This window comes from Thamnophis sirtalis, unplaced genomic scaffold (assembly GCF_051295495.1).
Source record: "Thamnophis sirtalis isolate CommonGarterSnake01/CBP01778 unplaced genomic scaffold, rThaSir2_p1.2 scaffold_2, whole genome shotgun sequence".
NCBI classification, from domain to species: Eukaryota; Metazoa; Chordata; class Lepidosauria; order Squamata; family Natricidae; genus Thamnophis; species Thamnophis sirtalis.
Window position 1 is genome coordinate 105,751,950 of NW_028261382.1, and position 20,864 is coordinate 105,772,813.

At 42.4% G+C, this 20,864-nt stretch overlaps 2 protein-coding genes across 2 annotated transcripts; both read left to right on the forward strand.

Moving 5' to 3' along the window:
- Positions 1-2,664: 2,664 nt before the first annotated feature.
- Positions 2,665-17,612, forward strand: LOC148049083 (mas-related G protein-coupled receptor member H-like). Its single transcript, XM_087703821.1, has 3 exons — positions 2,665-2,889; positions 3,008-3,097; positions 16,278-17,612. The coding sequence occupies exon 3, from the start codon at positions 16,321-16,323 to the stop codon at positions 17,251-17,253; it is 933 nt and encodes a 310-aa protein (XP_087559947.1). The 5' UTR covers positions 2,665-2,889; positions 3,008-3,097; positions 16,278-16,320; the 3' UTR covers positions 17,254-17,612.
- Positions 5,799-6,719, forward strand: LOC148049084 (mas-related G protein-coupled receptor member H-like). The gene has a single exon (XM_087703819.1). It carries the CDS (start codon positions 5,799-5,801, stop codon positions 6,717-6,719), a length of 921 nt encoding a protein of 306 aa, XP_087559945.1.
- Positions 17,613-20,864: the final 3,252 nt, after the last annotated feature.

A 20,864-nucleotide genomic window follows, 5' to 3' on the forward strand; every position in this document is an offset into this window, starting at 1 on the left:
ATAGTTTCCTGTAAGAAATAAAGCAGCTGTTCTAACCACAGACTTGACTCCTGCCTCATTCTTCACCAGACTCACTAAAGCTTCTGTGGGCCTAGCCTGAGAGGGGGGAGGAAAGGGAATATTATAGCAGAGTTTCTGTGGGCCTAGCCTGAGGGAATAAGGGAATAAGCTACAGAGGCTTCTGTGGGAACAAGCCTGAGGGAATAAAGGAATAGGTTAGCAGAGGCTTCTGTGGGCCTAGCCTGAGCGGGGAGAAAGGGAATTTTATAGCAGAGTTTCTGTGGGCCTAGCCTGAGGGAATAAGGGAATAGGCTAGCAGAGGCTTCTGTGGACACAGGACTGAGAGGGGAAAAGGGAATATTATAGCAGAGGCTTCTGTGGGCCTAGCCTGAGGGAAAAAGGGAATAAGCTAGCATAGGCTTCTGTGGGCCTAGCCTGAGAGGGGGAAAGGGGAATAGTCTAGCAGAGGCTTCTGTGGGCCTAGCCTGAGGGAATAAGGGAATATTATAGCAGAGGCTTCTGTGGGCCTAGCCTGAGGAAAATAAGGGAATAGGCTAGCAGAGGCTTCTGTGGGCCTAGCCTGAGAGTGTGAAAAGGGAATATTATAGCAGAGGCTTCTGTGGGCCTAGCCTGAGGAAAAAAAGGTAGGAGGCTAGCTAGCAGTGGCTTCTGTGGGCCTAGCCTGAGGCAATGAGGGAATAGGCTAGCAGAGGCTTCTCTGGGCCAAACTTGAGGGAATAAGGGAATAGGCTAGCAGAGGCTTCTGTGGGCCTAGCCTGAGGCACTGAGGGAATAGGCTAGCAGAGGCTTCTCTGGGCCAAACTTGAGGGAATAAGGGAATAGGCTAGCAGAGGCTTCTGTGGGCCTAGCCTGAGGCACTGAGGGAATAGGCTAGCAGAGGCTTCTCTGGGCCAAACTTGAGGGAATAAGGGAATAGGCTAGCAGTGGCTTCTGTGGGCCTAGCCTGAGGCAATGAGGGAATAGGCTAGCAGAGGCTTCTCTGGGCCAAACTTGAGGGAATAAGGGAATAGGCTAGCAGAGGCTTCTGTGGGCCTAGCCTGAGGCACTGAGGGAATAGGCTAGCAGAGGCTTCTATGGGCCTAGCCTGAGGGAATAAGGGAATAGGCTAGCAGAGGCTTCTATGGGCCTAGCCTGAGGGAATAAGGGAATAGGCTAGCAGAGGCTTCTTTGGGCCTAGCCTGAGGGAATAAGGGAATATTATAGCAGAGGCTTCTGTGGGCCTAGCCTGAGGGAATAGGGGAATAGGCTAGCAGAGGCTTCTTTGGGCCAAGCCTGAAGCAGAGGAGAGTTTGAGTGAGGCAAGCAGAGGAAACTACGAAGGAGCAGAGGCTGTGGAAGGGCAGCCCAGCGGGCAGAAAGCGAAGATAGAGGAAGAGAAAGAAGCTCAAACCAGCCACCTGAGTACCACCCCATCCGTCACCTGCCTGCTGAGAGGAGGCTGACCACCACCCCATCACCTGACCCTGGCAAGTTGAAGGACACCAGAGAGGGGCCAGGTTGGACTGGCAGCCATACGAAGCGGGCCAGGAGGCCTGAAACATTTATTCCCTCCCTCCCTCCCTCCCTACTACATCTTAAGAGCTTCTTTCTCACGCCAGAAACAAAAGCTCTCCATGTTTTCTTCAGATCATCAATCCGCACCTGCTATGCTGAACCCTGCTCCTTTTATAAAAAACACCTCTGAAGATTTCTTCCCAGGCTCCACTTCCAGGTATATATCCAAATCTGCAGACAATTCTTTAAACTTTCCTACTCAAGATGAGGTGAATGGAACTTCCCTTCTGTTGATTAACTTCACCTAAATAGGACCTTTAAAGACATTTTGCTCGCAGGTCCTGCTATCTTCAGTCCATGCAGATCGCATGTATGAAACAATAATCTAATACTTTGAAGAGTTTGGACCATCATTTTCAGGTGTCTTATAATTTTGGAAGGTTTAATTAGAGCCAGTGTTATGTAAATAGAGGAATAACCATTCCATTAACAGCTATACATTTCTATTATCTAATATTGGATAGCAAAATGTTTCTTGTCATATTTAAATGATGACTGTCTAGAACAGTGTTTCTCAACCTTGGCAACTTGAAGACGTCTGGACTGCAACTCCCAGAATTCCCCAGCCAGCATTTGCTGGCTGGGGAATTCTGGGAGTTGAAGTCCAGACGTCTTCAAGTTGCCAAGGTTGAGAAACACTGGGGAATTCTGGGAGTTGAAGTCCAGACGTCTTCAAGTTGCCAAGGTTGAGAAACACTGGTCTAGAAGACCTCCAATGTCCTTCCAATTCTGTTGTTATTCTTTCACTCAAGTAGACCAAAAAAGCATGCTTATGTGTGTGTCTTAAAATAAACATAATGTGGAGAACAGCTTCCCCTGTTCCCAAAAGCTTTCCTTATAAGGAGATGCTACATTTCTTTAAAAGTTAACTCTCTCTGACTTGGCTTTTGGATCCTTTGCCCTAGTAGGCTCAAGCCAACTCTCTCTCTCACTGACGGTTGGCGATTATCTTAGAGAGACAAGGACCACATCCTGTATCATATGGTGCTGGGTTCAGATTAGACAGGAGGCAAAGTATGTAAGGACCTTTTAGAGTTTCTTTCTCCTTTCAGAAGCAAAAGGTCTCCGTGTTTTCTTCAGCAGATCGATCCTCACCTGCTATTCTGAACCCTGTCCATTTAATAAAAACATCTCTGAAGATTTCTGCTCAGGCTCCACTTCCAGGTATATATCCAAATCTGCAGGCAATTCTTTGAACTTTCCAACTCAAGATGGGGTGAATGGACTTCCCTTCTGTTGATTAACTTCATCTAAATAGGACCTAAAGACATTTTGCTTGCAGGTCCTGCTATCTTCAGTCCATGCAGATCGCAAGTATGAAACAATAATCTTCTACTCACCAACTTTGAAGCAAAAGCTCTCCCTGTTTTCTTCAGGAGGTCGATTCTCACCTGCTATTCTGAACCCTGCTCCTTTAATATTTTGCCTGCAGGTCCTGCTATCTTCAATCAATGCAGACCCCGATTATGAAACAATAATCTTGTACTCACCAACTTTGAAGAGTTTGGACCATCATTTTCAGGTATGTTAAAATCTTGGAAGGTTTAATTAGAGCCAGAGATATGCAAATAGAGTAATAACCATTCCTTTAATAGCTATACCTTTCTATGCCTTTTATTACATAGCAAAATGTTTCTTTTTATATCTATATGCTAACTGTCACATTAGTCTCAATTGCAGTTTCCTGGTATTGACTCATTTTCCAACCTACTTTTAGCCATCACACAGAACAATACAAGCATAAATTGTCCAGAATCCAAAATCAAGGGAATAAGATGTTTTCTTAGCTTACCCATAATTGTTTTTCATTCAGTTTTGGCATTTCAGTTCTGTATTATAATTTATCCCTTTTTTTTTTCTGCATCGCCTGGTAAAGATCTAGTTAATTAGTTAAAGTTTTCAAACAAACATACAGGAAATTGATACATAACTGATGAAGGAGAGAGAACCAACCCAGAACCAAGGAGAAGTTTCCTGACAGTGAGAACAATTAGCCAGTGGAACAGCTTGCATTCAAAAATTGTTGGTGCTTTTTAAGAAGAGGTTTTTAATAGCAATACCAATAGCAATAGCAGTTCGACTTATAAGAAGAGGCTGGACAGTCATTGTCTGAAATGGTATAGGTCTCCTGCTTGACCAGGAGCTCCGACTACAAGATCTCCAATGTCCTTCCAATTCTATTATTCTTTTACTGAAGTAGAGGCAAACAGGGTGTGTTCATCCTGTCATCAAGAGCCAAGCTCAGGAGCCCGAATTTGCCCCATTCACACAATGAAAACCTGCTTGCTAAAAGTACCATAAACCATGCACAAAGGAAAAGAGAAAAAAATGCAATGCAAGTAAACAATTTAAAAAATGATGCAAGTGGAATTATTATTAGAAATAAAATGTAACAGAGAAAATGATATGTATGAAAATATAAAGTTGGGTTTCCTGAAATGCCACCCCAAGAACCCATCAGAGAAAGTAAATAAGCAAGGGCAACAACGGAAAGGAGGAAAGATGAGGAGGGAAAAGAAGAAAGGGTAAAGCAGAGGAAGTAAGGGAGGGGGTTTAAAAGTATGAGAGAGGGTAAGAGGGAGAAGAGAGGGTGGGGGAGAGGGGAAGAAGGCAATGTCCTCTCTGCCACTTTGTCACTGTTACACTGCAACATTCAAAATGTGAGCAACAAAGCAAAAATTAGTAATTATGTAAGGAAGCGTTTTTCCCAATGCTTGTTGTAGTTATGGTGATATGCTGCCTGGATTATAAAAGAGATGATAAGAGGTAGTCATAAGAAAATATATCTATGATTTGAAATTAGGAGATGATGTGAGGGAAAAAATCCTGCTAAGGAAGAATCACACAGCTTACACATTTTGTAGAGGTACAGATACTTCCAAAAAAGAGAATATACACATTTTTTAAATTGTTTACTTGCATTGCATTGTTTTCTCTTTTCCTTTGTGCATGGTTTATGGTACTTTTAGCAAGCAGGTTTTCATTGTGTGAATGGGGCAAATTCGGGCTCCTGAGCTTGGCTCTTGATGACAGGTCTGGTTGTGGATTTAGATATAGTTAAAAGTATCTGGCAGCGGCGTGGAAAACATAGCCACGCGCATTCCCTGCACAATTACAGCCTGGAGCAGGACCTAACCCCCTCCCTCCCTCGCAGGAACACTTTCTCACCATTATGGAGTCTTCGAGGCTAATTGTACAGGGTGTGCGCGCACACCTGTGTTTTTTTATAGCGTGGAGCCGTTGGTGACGCACTGCGCGACCGGCGATGACTCCGGAGCCCATCCACAGGAGATTTCAAGGAACGTGAGGTGGAATCTAAAGTTTAAAGTTGCACTGGTTTCAACGACCCCAAAAGGCCGCGACCCACAGGTTGAGAACCATTGTCTTAGTCAAACTACTTTTAGCTATCACACAGAACAATGCAAGTATAAATTTTCGGGAACCCACAATTATTCTTGTTCTGCCCTCAGGTGATTTGGAGAATAGGTTGACCCCATCTTCTTTGTGTCAAACCCTTAGATAGTGGAAGCTTTGGTAATAATGGTATTATTTAGGACAGGGGAGCCCAACCTGTGGTACATGACCTGTTGATGGTCAGCAGCCTATTAGGAACCCAGCCGAAGTCATGCACGAGCACATGCATGCAAGTTCAAAGCTGCATTTGTGAAAGCTGTACACCTATGTGCAAAGCCATCCCCTCTCCCCCCCCCCCCACTGCCTTCGTCCTCCCGCTGGTCCCCTGAGCCAGAAAGACCACTGGTTTAGGAGACAGGAATGACTGAGTCCACTATTCTACTATGCATTTTCTATTGTGGGGAAATGAGAGGGGGGATTATAGGAGTGAGATGCAATGTAGCCATAACAACATTCTTTCTAGAATGCCAAGGTCATCCTTTGTCTTTGCACCTCAGCACCTGACCAGAACTGGAAGGGTGGGACTGCCAGCATGGCAGTGAAAGATTGGACCATGGGATGGACTTGTGGGTGTGGGGGGCAAGATCTTGAACTTACAACTGGGTGGAAAAACCAGGAAGCTCAGATTTGGGTTTTCCCAGATGTGTCAACATGGCTGTCTTAATAAATTGGAACTTTGAGCAATACTTTGCCCTGGACTCTGATTTACTTTTGGAAGCCTGACATTAACCCGAATCACACACTGTTCTTTCTTTTCTTCTAATAGGAGCTTCCATTCAAAAAGATTTTCAGATGTTTATAACAGATTAATGATGAACTCCAGCCTGGGAGATGTGGATGCTGCAGAGATCTACCACAGGAATAACTATACAAATGACTCATATGAGAATGCAGGGGAGATCACTGCTTTTGATTCAGAATGGATTGCTTGGATAGGCCTTACTTTAATTACCTGCTGTGTTGGCTTGGTGGGCAATGGCTACATCATCTGGCTACTTGGCTTCCAGATTAGGAGAAACTGCTTCACTACATTCATTCTTAACTTGGCCATTGCAGACTTTGGGTACCTCGCATCTATAGTTCTATTTATTATCAATTCATTTACTGATTTTCAAGGAAGGAAAATATTGTACCACTGTGCTCTCTATTCCGGCCAAGTGATGTTCATCAATGCAAACTTTCTTCTGACGGCCATCAGCATCGACCGGTGTGTTTGTGTCCTCTGCCCAATCTGGCATCGCTGTTCCCGGCCAAAACATTTGTCCTCCATTGTGTGTATCCTCCTGTGGATTTCCTCTTTCCTCCTGAGTGGAGTTATGAGAGCTATGGAATTCTTTCTAAAATATGTACTGTTTGATACCTATTTCCTTCTGATAGCTATAATATGCCTTCCATTTATCACAATCTCTACTGTGGTCCTTTTCACCAAAGTGTGTCTTAAACCTAAACAGAAAAAAAAGGGTCGGCTTTTACTGATGATTTTAATTACCCTTCTCTGTTTCCTCATCCTTGATTTTCCACTATGTATCTTTGGAGTGATTATGTTTTCAAGTGACACTCAAGTGATATACTGGATGACGTGTACTATGCTGTTTTCCTGCCTAAACAGCAGCATAAACCCAGTGATCTACTTTCTAGTTGGCAGGAAAAAAGGAGCTCAGTCCAAGGAGAGCATGAAGGTCATTTTGCAAAAGGTCTTCAAAGAAGGTGAAGCTACTGGAGGGAGATAGAAGAGCTGAAACCCACTTACAAGACCTCTGTTCTCCCTTCTGAGTAGCAAGGAATAACTTGCACTTGAGGCTGTCATCTTATAGGTGGGACCAAATCTCTTTGAAAACATTGGCTCTTTCACCTGAATAGACTTATAGAGAATTGTAAAAGATGTTTACATCTATTGGAAGAAATGTCCTTCTGGATTCAGCTCCAAGTGGGGAAAAAGACACTGGAAACATGGAGGCTGCTTGGGAAGATGGTTTAATGGTGGACAGGATCACATGGTTTGAGGTCCTGAACAGAAAAGGTGGATCCAGATGTTGGGTGAAGAAGATGTTTTTTATATTCTGTTCGGCCCCACCTCTCTGTTTCCTGCTCTTGTGTAAGAAATGTATTCTGATTGGTTTTCAGGCTCCCATGGGGCCATGGAGGAGCAACTCTGTAGGCTGCCTTGAGTCCAAGTTTGATTGAGCATTGCATTTTCCCAGGTGTCCTGTGGTGAGATGGTTAAAGGGCTACTACTATCATGCCTTAATCCCATCACCCTGCATCTGAAGGGGAAACCCTTTGTTATGTAGAATAGACTTGCTCAGACCTTTTAATGGACCATTGACAAAGGTGGGGGCTATTACGAGTGAGTCTGTTTCCTATCTAAAATCTGATCCAGGGAAATATGTTCTCCCTTTTCAATATTTCCCAGAATACTTCATTTGACAGGGGTTGTTCTTCTATACTGGTCCTATTAGACCTATTAGACCGGTTTTCGATGCCATCGACCATGGTATCCTCCTGCGACAACTACCATTTTGCGGTGGTTCTCCTACCTGTTGGATTGATCGCAGTTCGTGTTGACTGGAGGGCAGAGATCGACCCCGAGGCACCTCACTTGTGGGGTGCCCCAGGGGTCGGTTCTCTAACGCCTCCTGTTCAACATTTACATGAAACCGCTGGGCGAGATCATCCGTGGTTTTGGGGTACAGTATCATCAATATGCTACGCTAGTTGATACCCAACTTTTCATCTCTACCCCAGACTACGCAAACGATGCCCTCAACGTGATGTTCTGATGCCTGGAGGCTGTATGGATTTGGATGAGGAGGAACAGTCTCAAGCTCAATCCCGCCAAGACAGAGTGGCTGTGGTTCCCGTCCACCCAATTTGTGCATCTTATTCCATCTTTGATGATAGGGGGAGAAATTTTAGCCCCCTCAGAGAGGGCCCGCAATCTGGGCATCCTCCTGGATACGGGCTTAGTTTAGAAGAACACCTGATGGCTATGACCAGGGGGCCTTTTACCAGGTTCTCCTGGTATGCCAGTTGTGTTCCTTCCTGGATCGGGATGCCCTGTGCACAGTCACTCACGCCCACTTCCTTTCTCGCCTGGACTACTGTAACGCTCTCTACATGGGGCTGCCCTTGAAGAGCACCCGGAGGCTTCAGCTGGTCCAGAATGCGGCCGCGCATATTATCACGGGGGTACCTAAGTGCTCCCATGTTGCGCCCCTTTTAGGCGGCCTGCACTGGTTGCCGGTTGTTTACCAGGTGCGATTCAAGGTGTTAAATTATGATCTTTAAAGCGCTCCATGGCTTAGGCCCAGGGTACTTGCGAGACCACCTACTGCCACCGATAGCCTCCCACCGTCCAGTGCGATCCCACAGAGTTGGCCTCCTCAGGGTGCCGTCAGCCAAACAGTGTTGGCTAGCGACCCCCAGGGGGGAGAGCCTTCTCTGTGGGAGCGCCTTCCCTCTGGAATGAGCTTCCCCTGGAGCTTCGCATAATTCCCAACCTCTGGTCCTTCCGGCGCGCTCTAAAAAGTTGGCTTTTTCAGCAAGCCGGCCTGGCCTGAATAAAATAAATTATTAATTTTAATTGTTAATTTTAATGTAATTTCTAAATCTCATTGTAAATGTCTATTGGTGGTTTTTTTTTTTTTTTTGATATTCTGTTTAATCTTTTAACTTTTGTAATATGTGTTTTTATGTTGTACGCCGCCCTGAGTCCTTGAGTAGAAGGGCAGCATATAAGACCAATAAACCTAAACCTATCCTATTTTTGTAGGCGAGGGTTGGGTGCTAATTTCCTACACATCAATCCACAACTAATGCTGTGCAGGACATGAACTGCACGATGTTTATAAAATACTCTGCTTGTTTTGCTTTCTAGAAATAAGATGGCTACAAATTCAGGGGAAGCACCAACCTCACCCCCTGCTTCCAGAGGTCACCTAAAAACAGTTAATTTGTGAGATGAAGCAACAATAAGAAAACATAAAGATAGAACCAGTCAGAAACCAGTTAAAATTCAGTACTGAAACTTAAGGCTTTAAACTGCTGCTAAAAAGGGGAAAGAACAAGAGAGTCCATTTTCAAGCATCTTCCAGAAGAGAAAAAGAGGCCACAGGCAAAATCTTAAATTCCCAGTCAATAAGAAAGGATGGAAAGGTGGCTAGTTAAGAAGGGAAGGAGTGACAGGTGGGTACAAAAAAACCCTTAGCCATTCTACAAATCTGCAGCGAAGGTCTTCTCTTTTTGGGTCCTTGGGGGGGGTCTATGATCTTGATTGCTTGCAGACCTTTTTTTACCTGACTAGGCAACATCGTCAGTGCTAGAAGTGAAAGAGGTTTGATCTTTATTTATATACAATGGCTTGGCCTGCCAACGCTGGGGGTGGGGGGGAATGTTGTTTGTCCCTTGGTCGTCCCTTGATTAGACTGCTATTTACCATTTGATTGTTTTTCTGAGATTGTAGTTCCTGCATTAGGGTGTCATTGAAAGGTTTATTGCAGAGCATGGCGAATACAAACATCTACAGCAGAGGTGGGTTCCTACCAGTTCGCACCTATTCGGTAGAACCGGTTCATCAAATCTACCGAACCGGTTAGAGGAGGTTCCACCAGTGGACCCGGAAAGCAGGCCACACCTACAGAAGAGGTTCCAAATTTTTTTGAAACCCACCACTGGTCCTTGGATATGATTATTCTACACTATCATGCTCATATTTATAAAACTCAGTGCCTCTGTGAAAGGTAAGGATGACTACTGCGTTTGTGGTGCAATCAGAACATTGTGTGTGTTGAAGTTGTTTTAACGCAAACCAAAGATGCCTTTTAAAAAACAAGTTTACATCATATTCTTATGCATGCCAGCACTGTGTGTGAGGTAATTTAAGGTGGTTCTGACAAGTGTCGTCGGCCTCTTCATATCTGGTCACGTGGGCAGCAAGCCACTCCCACAAAGGAGGCCACACCCACAGAGTAGGTTCAAACAATTTTTGAAACCCACCACTGATCTACAGTATGATTTCCAAGAGGGCCTAAATGCTTACAGACACTGCAAGTTAGTAGAACAGAATGAGAAATCAGAGCCTTTTCTATTTTGTTGTTATTCCCTTGTTAGTGTTTCCTTTTCCCTTTCCTGCATAAACTGCAAGGAGCAATATAGTTAAGTCCTGGGAATAATTTGCCAAGCTTAAGATAGGACCCTTATTATTTAAGAACTTTTTGATTATTTTGCTATGTTCTATGAATGCCACCTTCAGCTTTAAATGCACACCAGGAAAATATTATGGGTTTGATTCCAGATCAGTGGTGGGTTCCGGATCCCATTCCAATCGGTAGGCAGCGCGCGCGCATGTGTCTTACCACCTTCGCGATGTTCTAGGTGCTCAGTGGAGGATCGCACAAGCGCTGTATGCGCCATGCACAAAAGTGCGGAAGACTTAAAAGACCGGTAAGGAGCACAGGCGGGCGGGCACGGTCTCCAGAGCACCGTACCAGAATGGTATCCAGTGCTCTGGGCAGGCTCCGGTGAGCCCGTACCATGGCGTAGAGCCTGCAATCCACCACTGTTTCAGGTTAATGAAATAAAGCATGTATCACAATAACATCAAGTGAGACAAATTTTTTGGGGAGAGTGGGGTTCTCAGTGCATGTAACCAAGCTTCAAGCTGGAATCAAAAAAACTGTCCACCTTCTATCCAGCTTGTGATGCTGGAAAAAAATCATATATTTGGCAAGTAGTTTTATTTAACCCATTCCACAAACAACTATACACACTCTGAGTAAAGTCAAAAATGCCAAAACTCAAAACTGTCTCAAAGTTCAATGTATCTTAATATCTCCAGGTTGCAAAATAAATCTCAATCTTAAAATGAAAATTCCCCCAAGTAACAAATCAGTTCCCACTTTATGTTATTCCCACCTCTATTCACTACGCCCCCTGTTGGTGACTACCTGCATCTTCCAGCACTCTTGGGAGCCACCTATTGGGAAGAGAGTGAAGTTCCATGTTGGAAGACGTCAACTGACTTCAGCATGGTGTCTGCTCCAATTATTAGAGGATTTTATGAGGTCCAAAGTCTTCAGCTCCTCAGATACATTATTCAGAATTGAAGAACTAACACTGGTAGATTGAACAGATTCTATCCCTATTAGGCAGCCTTGCTTACAATGTCCCATATTTGTCATACATTGGAGAAGCAGGTAATAGGAAGCAGATCTTCTGCAGAAAGAAATACCCGTATTTTTCCGAGAATAAAACGCACCTTTTCCCCCGCAAAAAGAGGCTGAAAATCTGGGTGCATCTTATACACCGAATACAGCAATTTTCCCTCCCAAAGTCCTGCCCCTTCACCAAAATGGCCGTGCATACCCTTATGGAGGCTTTCAGAGAGCTCCTGGGGGTTGGGGAGGGCAGAAATGAGCAAAGAATGGGCCATTTTTTGCCCCCACCCAGCCCCCAATAGCATTCTATAAGCCTCCATAAGGCTATGCATGGAAAAATTTTTTGTGAAAAACGTGTTGTATTTTGCTCATTTTGGTCCCCCCACACCCCAGGAGCACTCTGCAAGCCCCCCACCCCAAGGCTATTCATGCCTTAAAAAAAACAAAATGGGCCCATTTTCACAAAAAATGGGCCGTTTTTGGAAGGTTTGCAGAGTGCAAAAACTTTTTTTTCCTTTTGGAAAGCTCTTTAACTGATTGATGAGGAATACATTGATCAAGGGCTGGGCCAGCCGAAACAAAGTGTTAGGTGCTGCAGATTGTCAGCGATTTCCTTCTCCAGCCCAAGGATAAATACATCTGGAAACATCTACCTGCCTACTTACTCTCTCTCCAGCTACCTACCTAATGTAATTCTCTCTCTCCCCCTCTATCTACCTATGTACCTACCTACTCTCTCCCTACCTATCTACTGTATTTCTCTCTCGCTCTCTTTCTATTTCTCTCTCTATCTCTCTACCTACTGATGCAGGAGGGGGTGCACAGGTAAACCCACCAGTGGCTGGCCAGGTTAGGTGGTCTTAATAGAATGGGACCTTATAAATTCATATTAGCTTGGCTTTTCATTCTAGTGCCCTGGAGTTCCAAAGTTGACTTTTAGCCGGAGTGAACTTTCTCTCCAACTTCCTCATAAGTATTAAAAATAGAGCTGAACAGTGTGGCAAGACCCTGTAAAGGAGGGGCACAGGAAGCCAGGCATGGGTGTCAGATAGAACAGAGGTAAAAACTGCTGACAGCTTAAGAACATTATAGGAACTTCTCCTTTTCGAAATGTCATGCTTGTCTTGTGTATGGAAACGCCTTGAGAATGCACAGTGTGGAACACGGCATAAAAGTAGCATCCTGGGCAGAGCCCAGGCAGTTCAGATTTTGGTGTGTGAACTCGATGCATCAAATAAACCTGTTTCTCTCACCTTCGTGGTCTCAAGTCCTGGTCTTTCGTAAGTAGATTACAAACCTCAATCTGTTGCAACACTACTACCTACCTACTCTACCTATTCTCTCTCTCTCTCCCTCCCTACCTACTGTATTTCTCTCTATTTATATATATATACCTTTATCTACTTACCTACCAACCTAACTACTCTCTCTTTCTCTCCCTACCTACCTACTGTATTTCTCTCTATATATATTTCTCTCTCTCTCTCCCTCTCTATCCCTCTATCTACGTACCTCCTTTTTTAAAATTTGCCTCCTCGACACCTTGGTGCATCTTATACTCTGAAAAATAAGGTATTTCTGTTCTGGGATGGGTTAAACAGATCTTGTTAAAAGTCTCAGACAATGAGATACGTTCTTTATCTTATACAATCAATGTGAGTATCAAGTGACAAGGCAATCGGCTTCTTGTTTTTGCGAGATAATCACCAACTGTAGAATCAGGAGACTGTCCAAGAGCCTTGGCTGTTAAGCTCAGTTCTGAAGAAGAACTGAAGAAACTTTGGGGAGAAGAAGGAAAGTATTTTCAAAGAAAGAAAAAGAAAGAGAAAGAGAGAAAGAAAGAAAGAAAGAAAGAAAGAAAGAAAGAAAGAAAGAAAGGGAAAGTCTAGTTGCCCTTTGGAAAAGCACCTTTGAGGCATGGCCAGAGAAGCATCTACCAGGAAAAGATATTAAGCTTCATGGTCCCCATCCTCATATTTCTAAAGACCAAAGATGGGAAATAAACATTAAATAGAAGGTATCATCAAAGCAAAAGAACAGACAGTACGGTTGAATGACTGTGATCAGCTGGGTCCCTTCCTCAGTGCCCAAACTCCCATTTATCAGCTGAGAAATCCAACTGTCGGGGAAGTTTTGCTCTTTCATCTTCTTATGTCAATCAGCAAATAGTCTACTTAATTCAGAGCATCTTAAAATAAATATAATGTGGAGAACAGCTCCCCTGTTCCCAAAAAGCTTTCCTTATAAGGAGATGCTACATTTCTTTAAAAGTTAACTCTCTCTGATTTGGCTTTTGGGTCCTTTGCCCTTGTAGGCTCAAGCCAACTGTCTCTCTTCTACACTGATGGATGGTGATTATCTTAGAGAGACAAGGACCACATCCTGTATCACATGGTGCTGGATTCAGATTAGACAGGAGACAAAGTATGTAAGGAGCTTTTAGTGTTTGTTTCTCCTTTCAGAAGCAAAATTTCTCCGTGTTTTCTTCAGCAGATTGATCCTCACCTGCTATTCTGAACCCTGTCCATTTAATAAAAACATCTCTGAAGATTTCTGCTCAGGCTCCACTTCTAGATATATATCCAAATCTGCAGGCAATTCTTTGAACTTTCCAACTCAAGATGGGGTGAATGGACTTCCCTTCTGTTGATTAACTTCATCTAAATAGGACCTAAAGATATTTTGCTTGCAGGTCCTGCTATCTTCAGTCCATGCAGATCGCAAGTATGAAACAATAATTTTCTACTCACCAACTTTGAAGCAAAAGCTCTCCCTGTTTTTTTCAGGAGGTTGATTCTCACCTGCTATTCTGAACCCTGCTCCTTTAATATTTTGCCTGCAAGTCCTGCTATCTTCAATCAATGCAGACCCCGATTATGAAACAATAATCTTGTACTCACCAACTTTGAAGAGTTTGGGCCATCGTTTTCAGGTATGTTAAAATCTTGGAAGGTTTAATTAGAGCCAGAGATATGCAAATAGAGTAATAGCCATTCCTTTAATAGCTATACCTTTCTATGCCTTTTATTACATAGTAAAATGTTTCTTTTCATATCTATATGCTAACTGTCACATTAGTCTCAATTGCAGTTTCCTTGTATTGACTCATTTTCCAACCTACTTTTAGCCATCACACAGAACAATACAAGCATAAATTGTCCAGAATCCAAAATCAAGGGAATACGATGTTTTCTTAGCTTACCCAAGGTGGCACAGTGGTTAAATGCAGCACTGCAGGCTACTGCTAGATCAGCAGTTCAGCGGTTCAAATCTCACCGGCTCAGGGTTGACTCAGCCTTCCATCCTTCCGAGGTGGGTAAAATGAGGACCCAGATTGTTGGGGGCAATATGCTGACTCTCTGTAAACTGCTTAGAGAGGCCTGAAAGGCCTATGAAGCGGTATATAAGTCTACTGCTATTGCTATAAGTCTACTGCTATTACCCATAATTGTTTTTCATCACTTTAGAACTCTTCAGTTCTAAATCCATCCTATCTTTTTGTGTATCGACTGGTAAAGTTCTAGTTAGTCACCAAAATATTTCACCCAAACTTACAGGAAATCTGTGCTTAACTCACGAGGGAGAGACCCAACCTAGAACGAAGGAGAATTTTCCTGAAAATGAGAACAATTAACCAGTAGAACAGCCTCCAAAAGTTGTGATTGCAATAGCAATAGCAATAGCAATAGTTAGGCTTATATACCGCTTCATAGGGCTTTCAGCCCTCTCTAAGCGGTTTACAGAGTCAGCATATTGCCCCCAACAACAATCTGGGTCCTCATTTTACCCACCTCGGAAGGATGGAAGGCTGAGTCAACCCTGAGCCTGGTGGGATTTGAACAGCCAAACTGCTGAACTGCAGTGCTGCATTTAACCACTGTGCCACCTCGGCTCCTAGGATTGGTCCTTCTAACTCTATTATTGTTATCCTGTTACTTAAAAAAAGGGAAAATGCATATATACTTAAGTATCAGTAGCTCTAATGAAATTCATAATAGAGAGCCTAAGAATATGTGGATCATTTGAATGCCCATCATAACTTTTTAGGAGTGACAATTTAATTATAATGGCAAAACTTAAAACACCTGTCCATTTCTCTGTTAGCAGCATATTTTCCCCCCTCATATCATCTCCTAATTGCTAGTTTCAAATCATATTTTCTTATGATTATCTCTTATTATCTTAAGAGCCACAGTAGCTCAGTAGTTAGAGTGCAGTACTGCAGGCTACTTCTGCTTTTCTCTGCTTATCTCTGTAATACTCCAGGCAGCATACTACCACAAGAAGAACAAGCATTGGGAAAAATGCTTCCTTAACTTAAATACTAATTTTTGCTTTGTTGCTCACTTGGAAATTTTGAATGTCACAGTGCAACAGTGACAGAGTGGCCGAGAGGACATTGCTGAATTTCAGTGCATTAAAATCATCCAACACAATCCAACACCAATTAAATTTTCAGATATGTATGGAGAAGCATGGATGGAGCAACACACCCCTTAAATGTGGCAATAAACTGTTCAAGGAGCCGGCTCATTACTGTAGCCACAACACTCACGGGAAATGTAGAATAACAGTATAACAGAGTTGGAAGGTCTTTGGAAGTCTTCTAGTCCAACTCCCTGATCAAGCAGGTGATCCTATACAATTACCAGACAAATGGTTGTCCAATATCTTCTTAAAATCCTGCGGAGTTAGAGCACTCACAGCTTCTGAAGGAAGCCTCGTAATTGTTCTAAATATCAGGGATTTTCTGCTTCGTTCTAGGTTATCTCTCTACTTGATAAATGTTGCTCTTGTTCTCCCTTCAGGTGATTTGAACAATAGGTTGACCTCATCTAATTTGTGGCAAACTGTTAGATGCTGAAAGCTATGGTAATACTAGTATTATTTAAGACAGGGGACCCCCAACATGTGGTCCATGACCTGTTAATGGTCCGGAGCCTTTTATGAAACTGACTCAACTGGTGATGAGCACGTGCGTGCAAGCACAAAGCTGCATTTGTGAAAGCAGTACGTCTATGTGCCAAATCATCCCCCCCCCCCCACTGCCTTCACCCCCTTTGCTGGTCCCCTGTGCACTGATTTAGGAGAAAGGAATGATTGAATCCACTGTTTTTTCTTTTCTTCCAATAGGAGCTGCCATTCAAACATATTTCCAGAGGATTACAAATGCTTAATGATGAATTCTAGCCTGGGAGACCTAGATGCTACTCAGAACTATTATGAATATAACAATATCAGTGACTCATATGAGTATGAAAAAGAGAAAGACCTCACTGTTTTAGGACAGAATGTTTGGCTAGGCCTTATTTTAATTACCTGTTGTATTGGATTGGTGGGCAATGGCTACATCATCTGGCTACTTGGCTTCCAGATTAAGAGGAACTGTTTCACCACATTCATCCTTAACTTGGCCGTTGCAGACTTTGGGTTTGTCACATGTGCATTTATACATCATATCCATCCCTTTATCAATTTTCTACAATACAACATTTCCTACTACGTCTTTAACTATTTCACCCGAGTGATGCTCATCAATGCAAATTTTCTTCTGGCGGCCATCAGCATTGACCGGTGTGTGGTTATCCTCTTCCCAATCTGGCATCGCTGCTCCCGGCCAAACCATTTGTCTTCTGTTGTCTGTGCTATCCTCTGGATTTCCTGTTTCCTCCTGAGTGGAATTATCAGTGTTATCGAAATCTTTCTAAAACACCCACTGCTCCTTCTCCATTTCCTTCTGATTGCTATAATCTGCCTTCCATTGATCACATTCTCTACTGTGGTCCTTTTCATCAAAGTGTGTCTTAAACCAAAACAGAAAAATAAGGGTCGGCTTTTACTGATGATTTTAATTACTCTTCTCTGTTTCCTCATCCTGGCTTTTCCATTATGTATCTTTGGGATGATTATTAGCTTTTCAAATACCAACTTTGACAATCAACTGTACCATTGGCTTCACTGTACTGCGCTGTTTTCCTGCCTAAACAGCAGTATTAACCCAGTGATCTACTTTCTAGTTGGCAGGAAAAAAGGAGCTCAGTCCAAGGAGAGCATGAAGGTCATTTTGCAAAAGGTCTTCAAAGAAGGAGAAGCTACTGGAGGGAGATAGAAGAGCTCAAACACACTTAAAAGACCTTGTTTCTTCCTTCTGAGTAGCAATGAATAACTTGCACTTGAGGCTGTCATCTTATAGGTGGGACTGAATCTCTTTCAACATATTGGCTCTTTCATCTGAATAGACCTATAGAGAATTGTAAGAGATGTCCACATCACACAAGCAATGCGGTGTAGGACATGAACTGCGCGGCATTTATAAAATACTCAGCATATTTTGCTTTCTAGCAATAAGATTGTTAGTAATGCAGGGGAAGCACCAACCTCACCCCTTGCTGCCAGATGTTACCTAAAGACAGTTAATGCATGAGATGAAGCAACAATAAGAAAAAATATATATGATAGAACCAGTCAGAAACCAGTTCAAATTCAGTACTGAATCTTAAGGCTTTAAACTGTTCCTAAAAAGAGGAAATAACAAGAGAGTCTATTTTCAAGCATGTTCCAGAAGAGAAAAAGAGGCCACAGGCAAAATCTCAAATTCCCAGGTCAGTAAGAAAGGATGGAAAGATGTTTAGTTAAGCAGCGAAGCAGCTACAGGTGGGTACAAAAAGACCATAGCAATTCAACAAATCCGTAGAGAAAGTCTTCTCTTTTGGGGTCCTTGGGGGTCTTTGAGCTTTATTGGTTGCAGACATTTAGTTCCCTCACTAGGTAGCATCATCAGTGCTAAAAGGGAATGAGGTTTGGTCTTTGCTTATATACAATGGCTTGCAAAGTTGGGGAGAGTGTTGTTTTTCCCCTTGGTTGATTAGACTGCTATTTACCATTTGATTGTTTTTCTGAGTTTGTAGTTCCTGGAGTAGGGTGTTTTCAAAAGATTCACAACAGAGCATGCCAAAAAGGAATATTTAAAATATGTTTTCAAAGAGGGCCTAAATGCTTACAGATGCTGCAAGTCGGTAGACACACAAAAAAGAACGAAGTGAGAAAGCAGAGCCTTTTCTATTTTGTTGTTATTCCCTTGTTTTTGTTTCCTTTTTCCTTTTCTGCATAAACTGCAAGCAGCAATACCGTTAAGACCTCAGAATAAAGTATTAAGCTTAAGCTAGAATTGTTATTATTTTATAACCATTTTATTATTTTTCGGTAGTCTATTAATGCCATGTTTAGCTTTAGATGTAAAATTTAAATAACCTTAAAATGGTATATGTGCTAGTCGTTCCCGACTCTAGGGGGCGGTGCTCGTCTCTGTTTCAAAGCCAAAGAGCCAGCGCTGTCCGAAGACATCTCCGTGGTCATGTGGCTGGCATGACTAAAGGCAGAAGGCACATGGAACGCTGTTACCTTCCCACCAAAGTGGTCTCTATTTTTCTACTTGCATTTTTACATGTTTTCGAACTGCTAAATTGGCAGAAGCAGGAACAAGTAATGGGAGCTCACTCCGTTACGCTGTGCTAGGAATTCAAACCACTGAACTGCCGACCTTTCTAATCCACAAGCTCAGCCTCTTAGCCACTGAGTTTCTGTGTCCCTTACACTTATCACAAAAAAACCCCTTATGCTCATTAGCAAAAACTTTAGTTCACAATCAGTACTGATGTAAACTTTTTCTTTGTCTTTTAATGTGTTAAGTTATCTAAACAACAGAATGTTAATAATCTTCAGTTCTACTCTATAAAAAGCACTGTAACCAAGTAATATACAGGCACACCAAGGAGATATGGGTTTGATTCCACAATAAAGTAAGTATCACAATAAAGTCAAGTCACACAATTATTATTATTTTTTTTGTTTCTCAGTACATGTAACAAAGTTTTAGGAATGAGCTTTAAGATGGAATCACAAAAGAGTCCACCCTCTGGTTCACTAGCACAACATCCCGATTGTGATGCCGGAAAAAACTTTGATATGTTTGGCAGATAGTTTTATTTGCCCCATTTCACAAACAACTGGACACCTATTAGTAAAGTTGAAAATGCAAAAACTCAACATGTCTCAAAGCTCAATGTATCTTAATATCTCTACTTTGCAAAATGAATCTCAATCTCAAAATGAAAATCCCCCAAGCAAAAATCCAGATCCCGCTTTATGTAATCTTCCTCTATTCACTATGCCCCCTATTGGTGACTACCTGCATCTTTCACCACTCTTGGGAGCCACCTACTGGAAAAAGAGTGAAGTTCCATGTTGGAAGAACTCGACTGAGTTTCAACACTGTGCCTACCTCAATTATGAGAGGATTTTATGAGATCCAAAGTCTTTGAGTCCTCGGATACATTATTTAAATTCAGAATTGAAGAACTAACACAGGTAGGTTAAACAGATTCTATCCATATTAGGCAGCTTTGCTTACAATGTCTAACATTTGTCATACGTTGGAGTAGCAGGGAATAGAAAGAAGATAAAGGAAGATTAGAAATCCTTTTGGATTATATACAAAAGTTAATAAAAAAGAATTAAATTAGATGCAGTTAAGTTTTGATTAGGGGAAAATTTTACGATACAGGATATAGTCAAATAAAGGAGGGATAATGATGACAACCTATATATATATATATGTATGAGTATAATATAAGGAAACTAGATGAAAATTGCCAACAGCGATTTGCAAAGGAGGATTAGAAAAGTTTTTTAAAAAATATTATGGACTTTTAGCTAGAATAGGACATAAGGATTCAGTGTTATTGGAGGATTTTAAAAATATTAAATGAAATGCCAGTATGTGGTTATGTATTAAATATTGGTATATTTCATGATGAAGGACGTTTAAATAATTATAGTCAAACAAAAATGGAGGTATAAGGGTAACGTATAAATATTTGAGTTAAAATACTTGAGTTAATATGAATTATGCTTGATGACTGTGGAAGAGATGCATGAAAACCTTTTGTAACCAACTGATACACTTTCTACAGTATGTAAAGAAGGAAGATTTTATGGATTGTGTTTGTTTTGAAAATAAAAATAAATTGATTTTTTTTTAAAAAAGGCAAATAAAACACCCCCCAAGGGGTAAAACAAATTACATTTTAATTTGTGTGCATTGTTCAATGGTCTGTTAAATTGGCCATGCCCACCCAGTCACGTGACCTAGCCACGCCCACCCAGCCAGTCCAGCCCCCCAACAGTCTGAGGGACCGTGAATTGGCCCCTTGTTTAAAAAGCTTGAGGACTCCTGATCTAGACCCTAAGAGACCATGAGTAAGGATTGTTGGTCCAGGAAATGGCATAACTGGCACACAACCAACAGTTGTGTAAAGGCCAGAGGTGGGTTCCTACCAGTTCGCACCTATGCGGTAGAACCAAATCTACCGAAACGGTTAGAAGAGGTTCCACCAGTGGATCCGGAAAGCAGGCCACAACTACAGAAGAGGTTCCAAAAATTTTTAAAACCCACCACTGGCAAGGATCTTGTAACTTGACAGCTTTAAGAGTTGCATGCTTCAATGCCAGAGTTTCTAAATAGCTACTTGGACCGACCTAAGTACTAATTCATAATTTCATATCTGGTCACATGGGCGGCAAGCCACTCCCATCTGGTCACATGGGTGGCAAGCCACTCCCACAAGGGAAGCCACACCCACAGAGTAGGTTCCAACAATTTTTGAAACCCACCACTGGTAAAGGCCCTCCTGGCCATGACTGCCATCTGCTCTTCAAGCA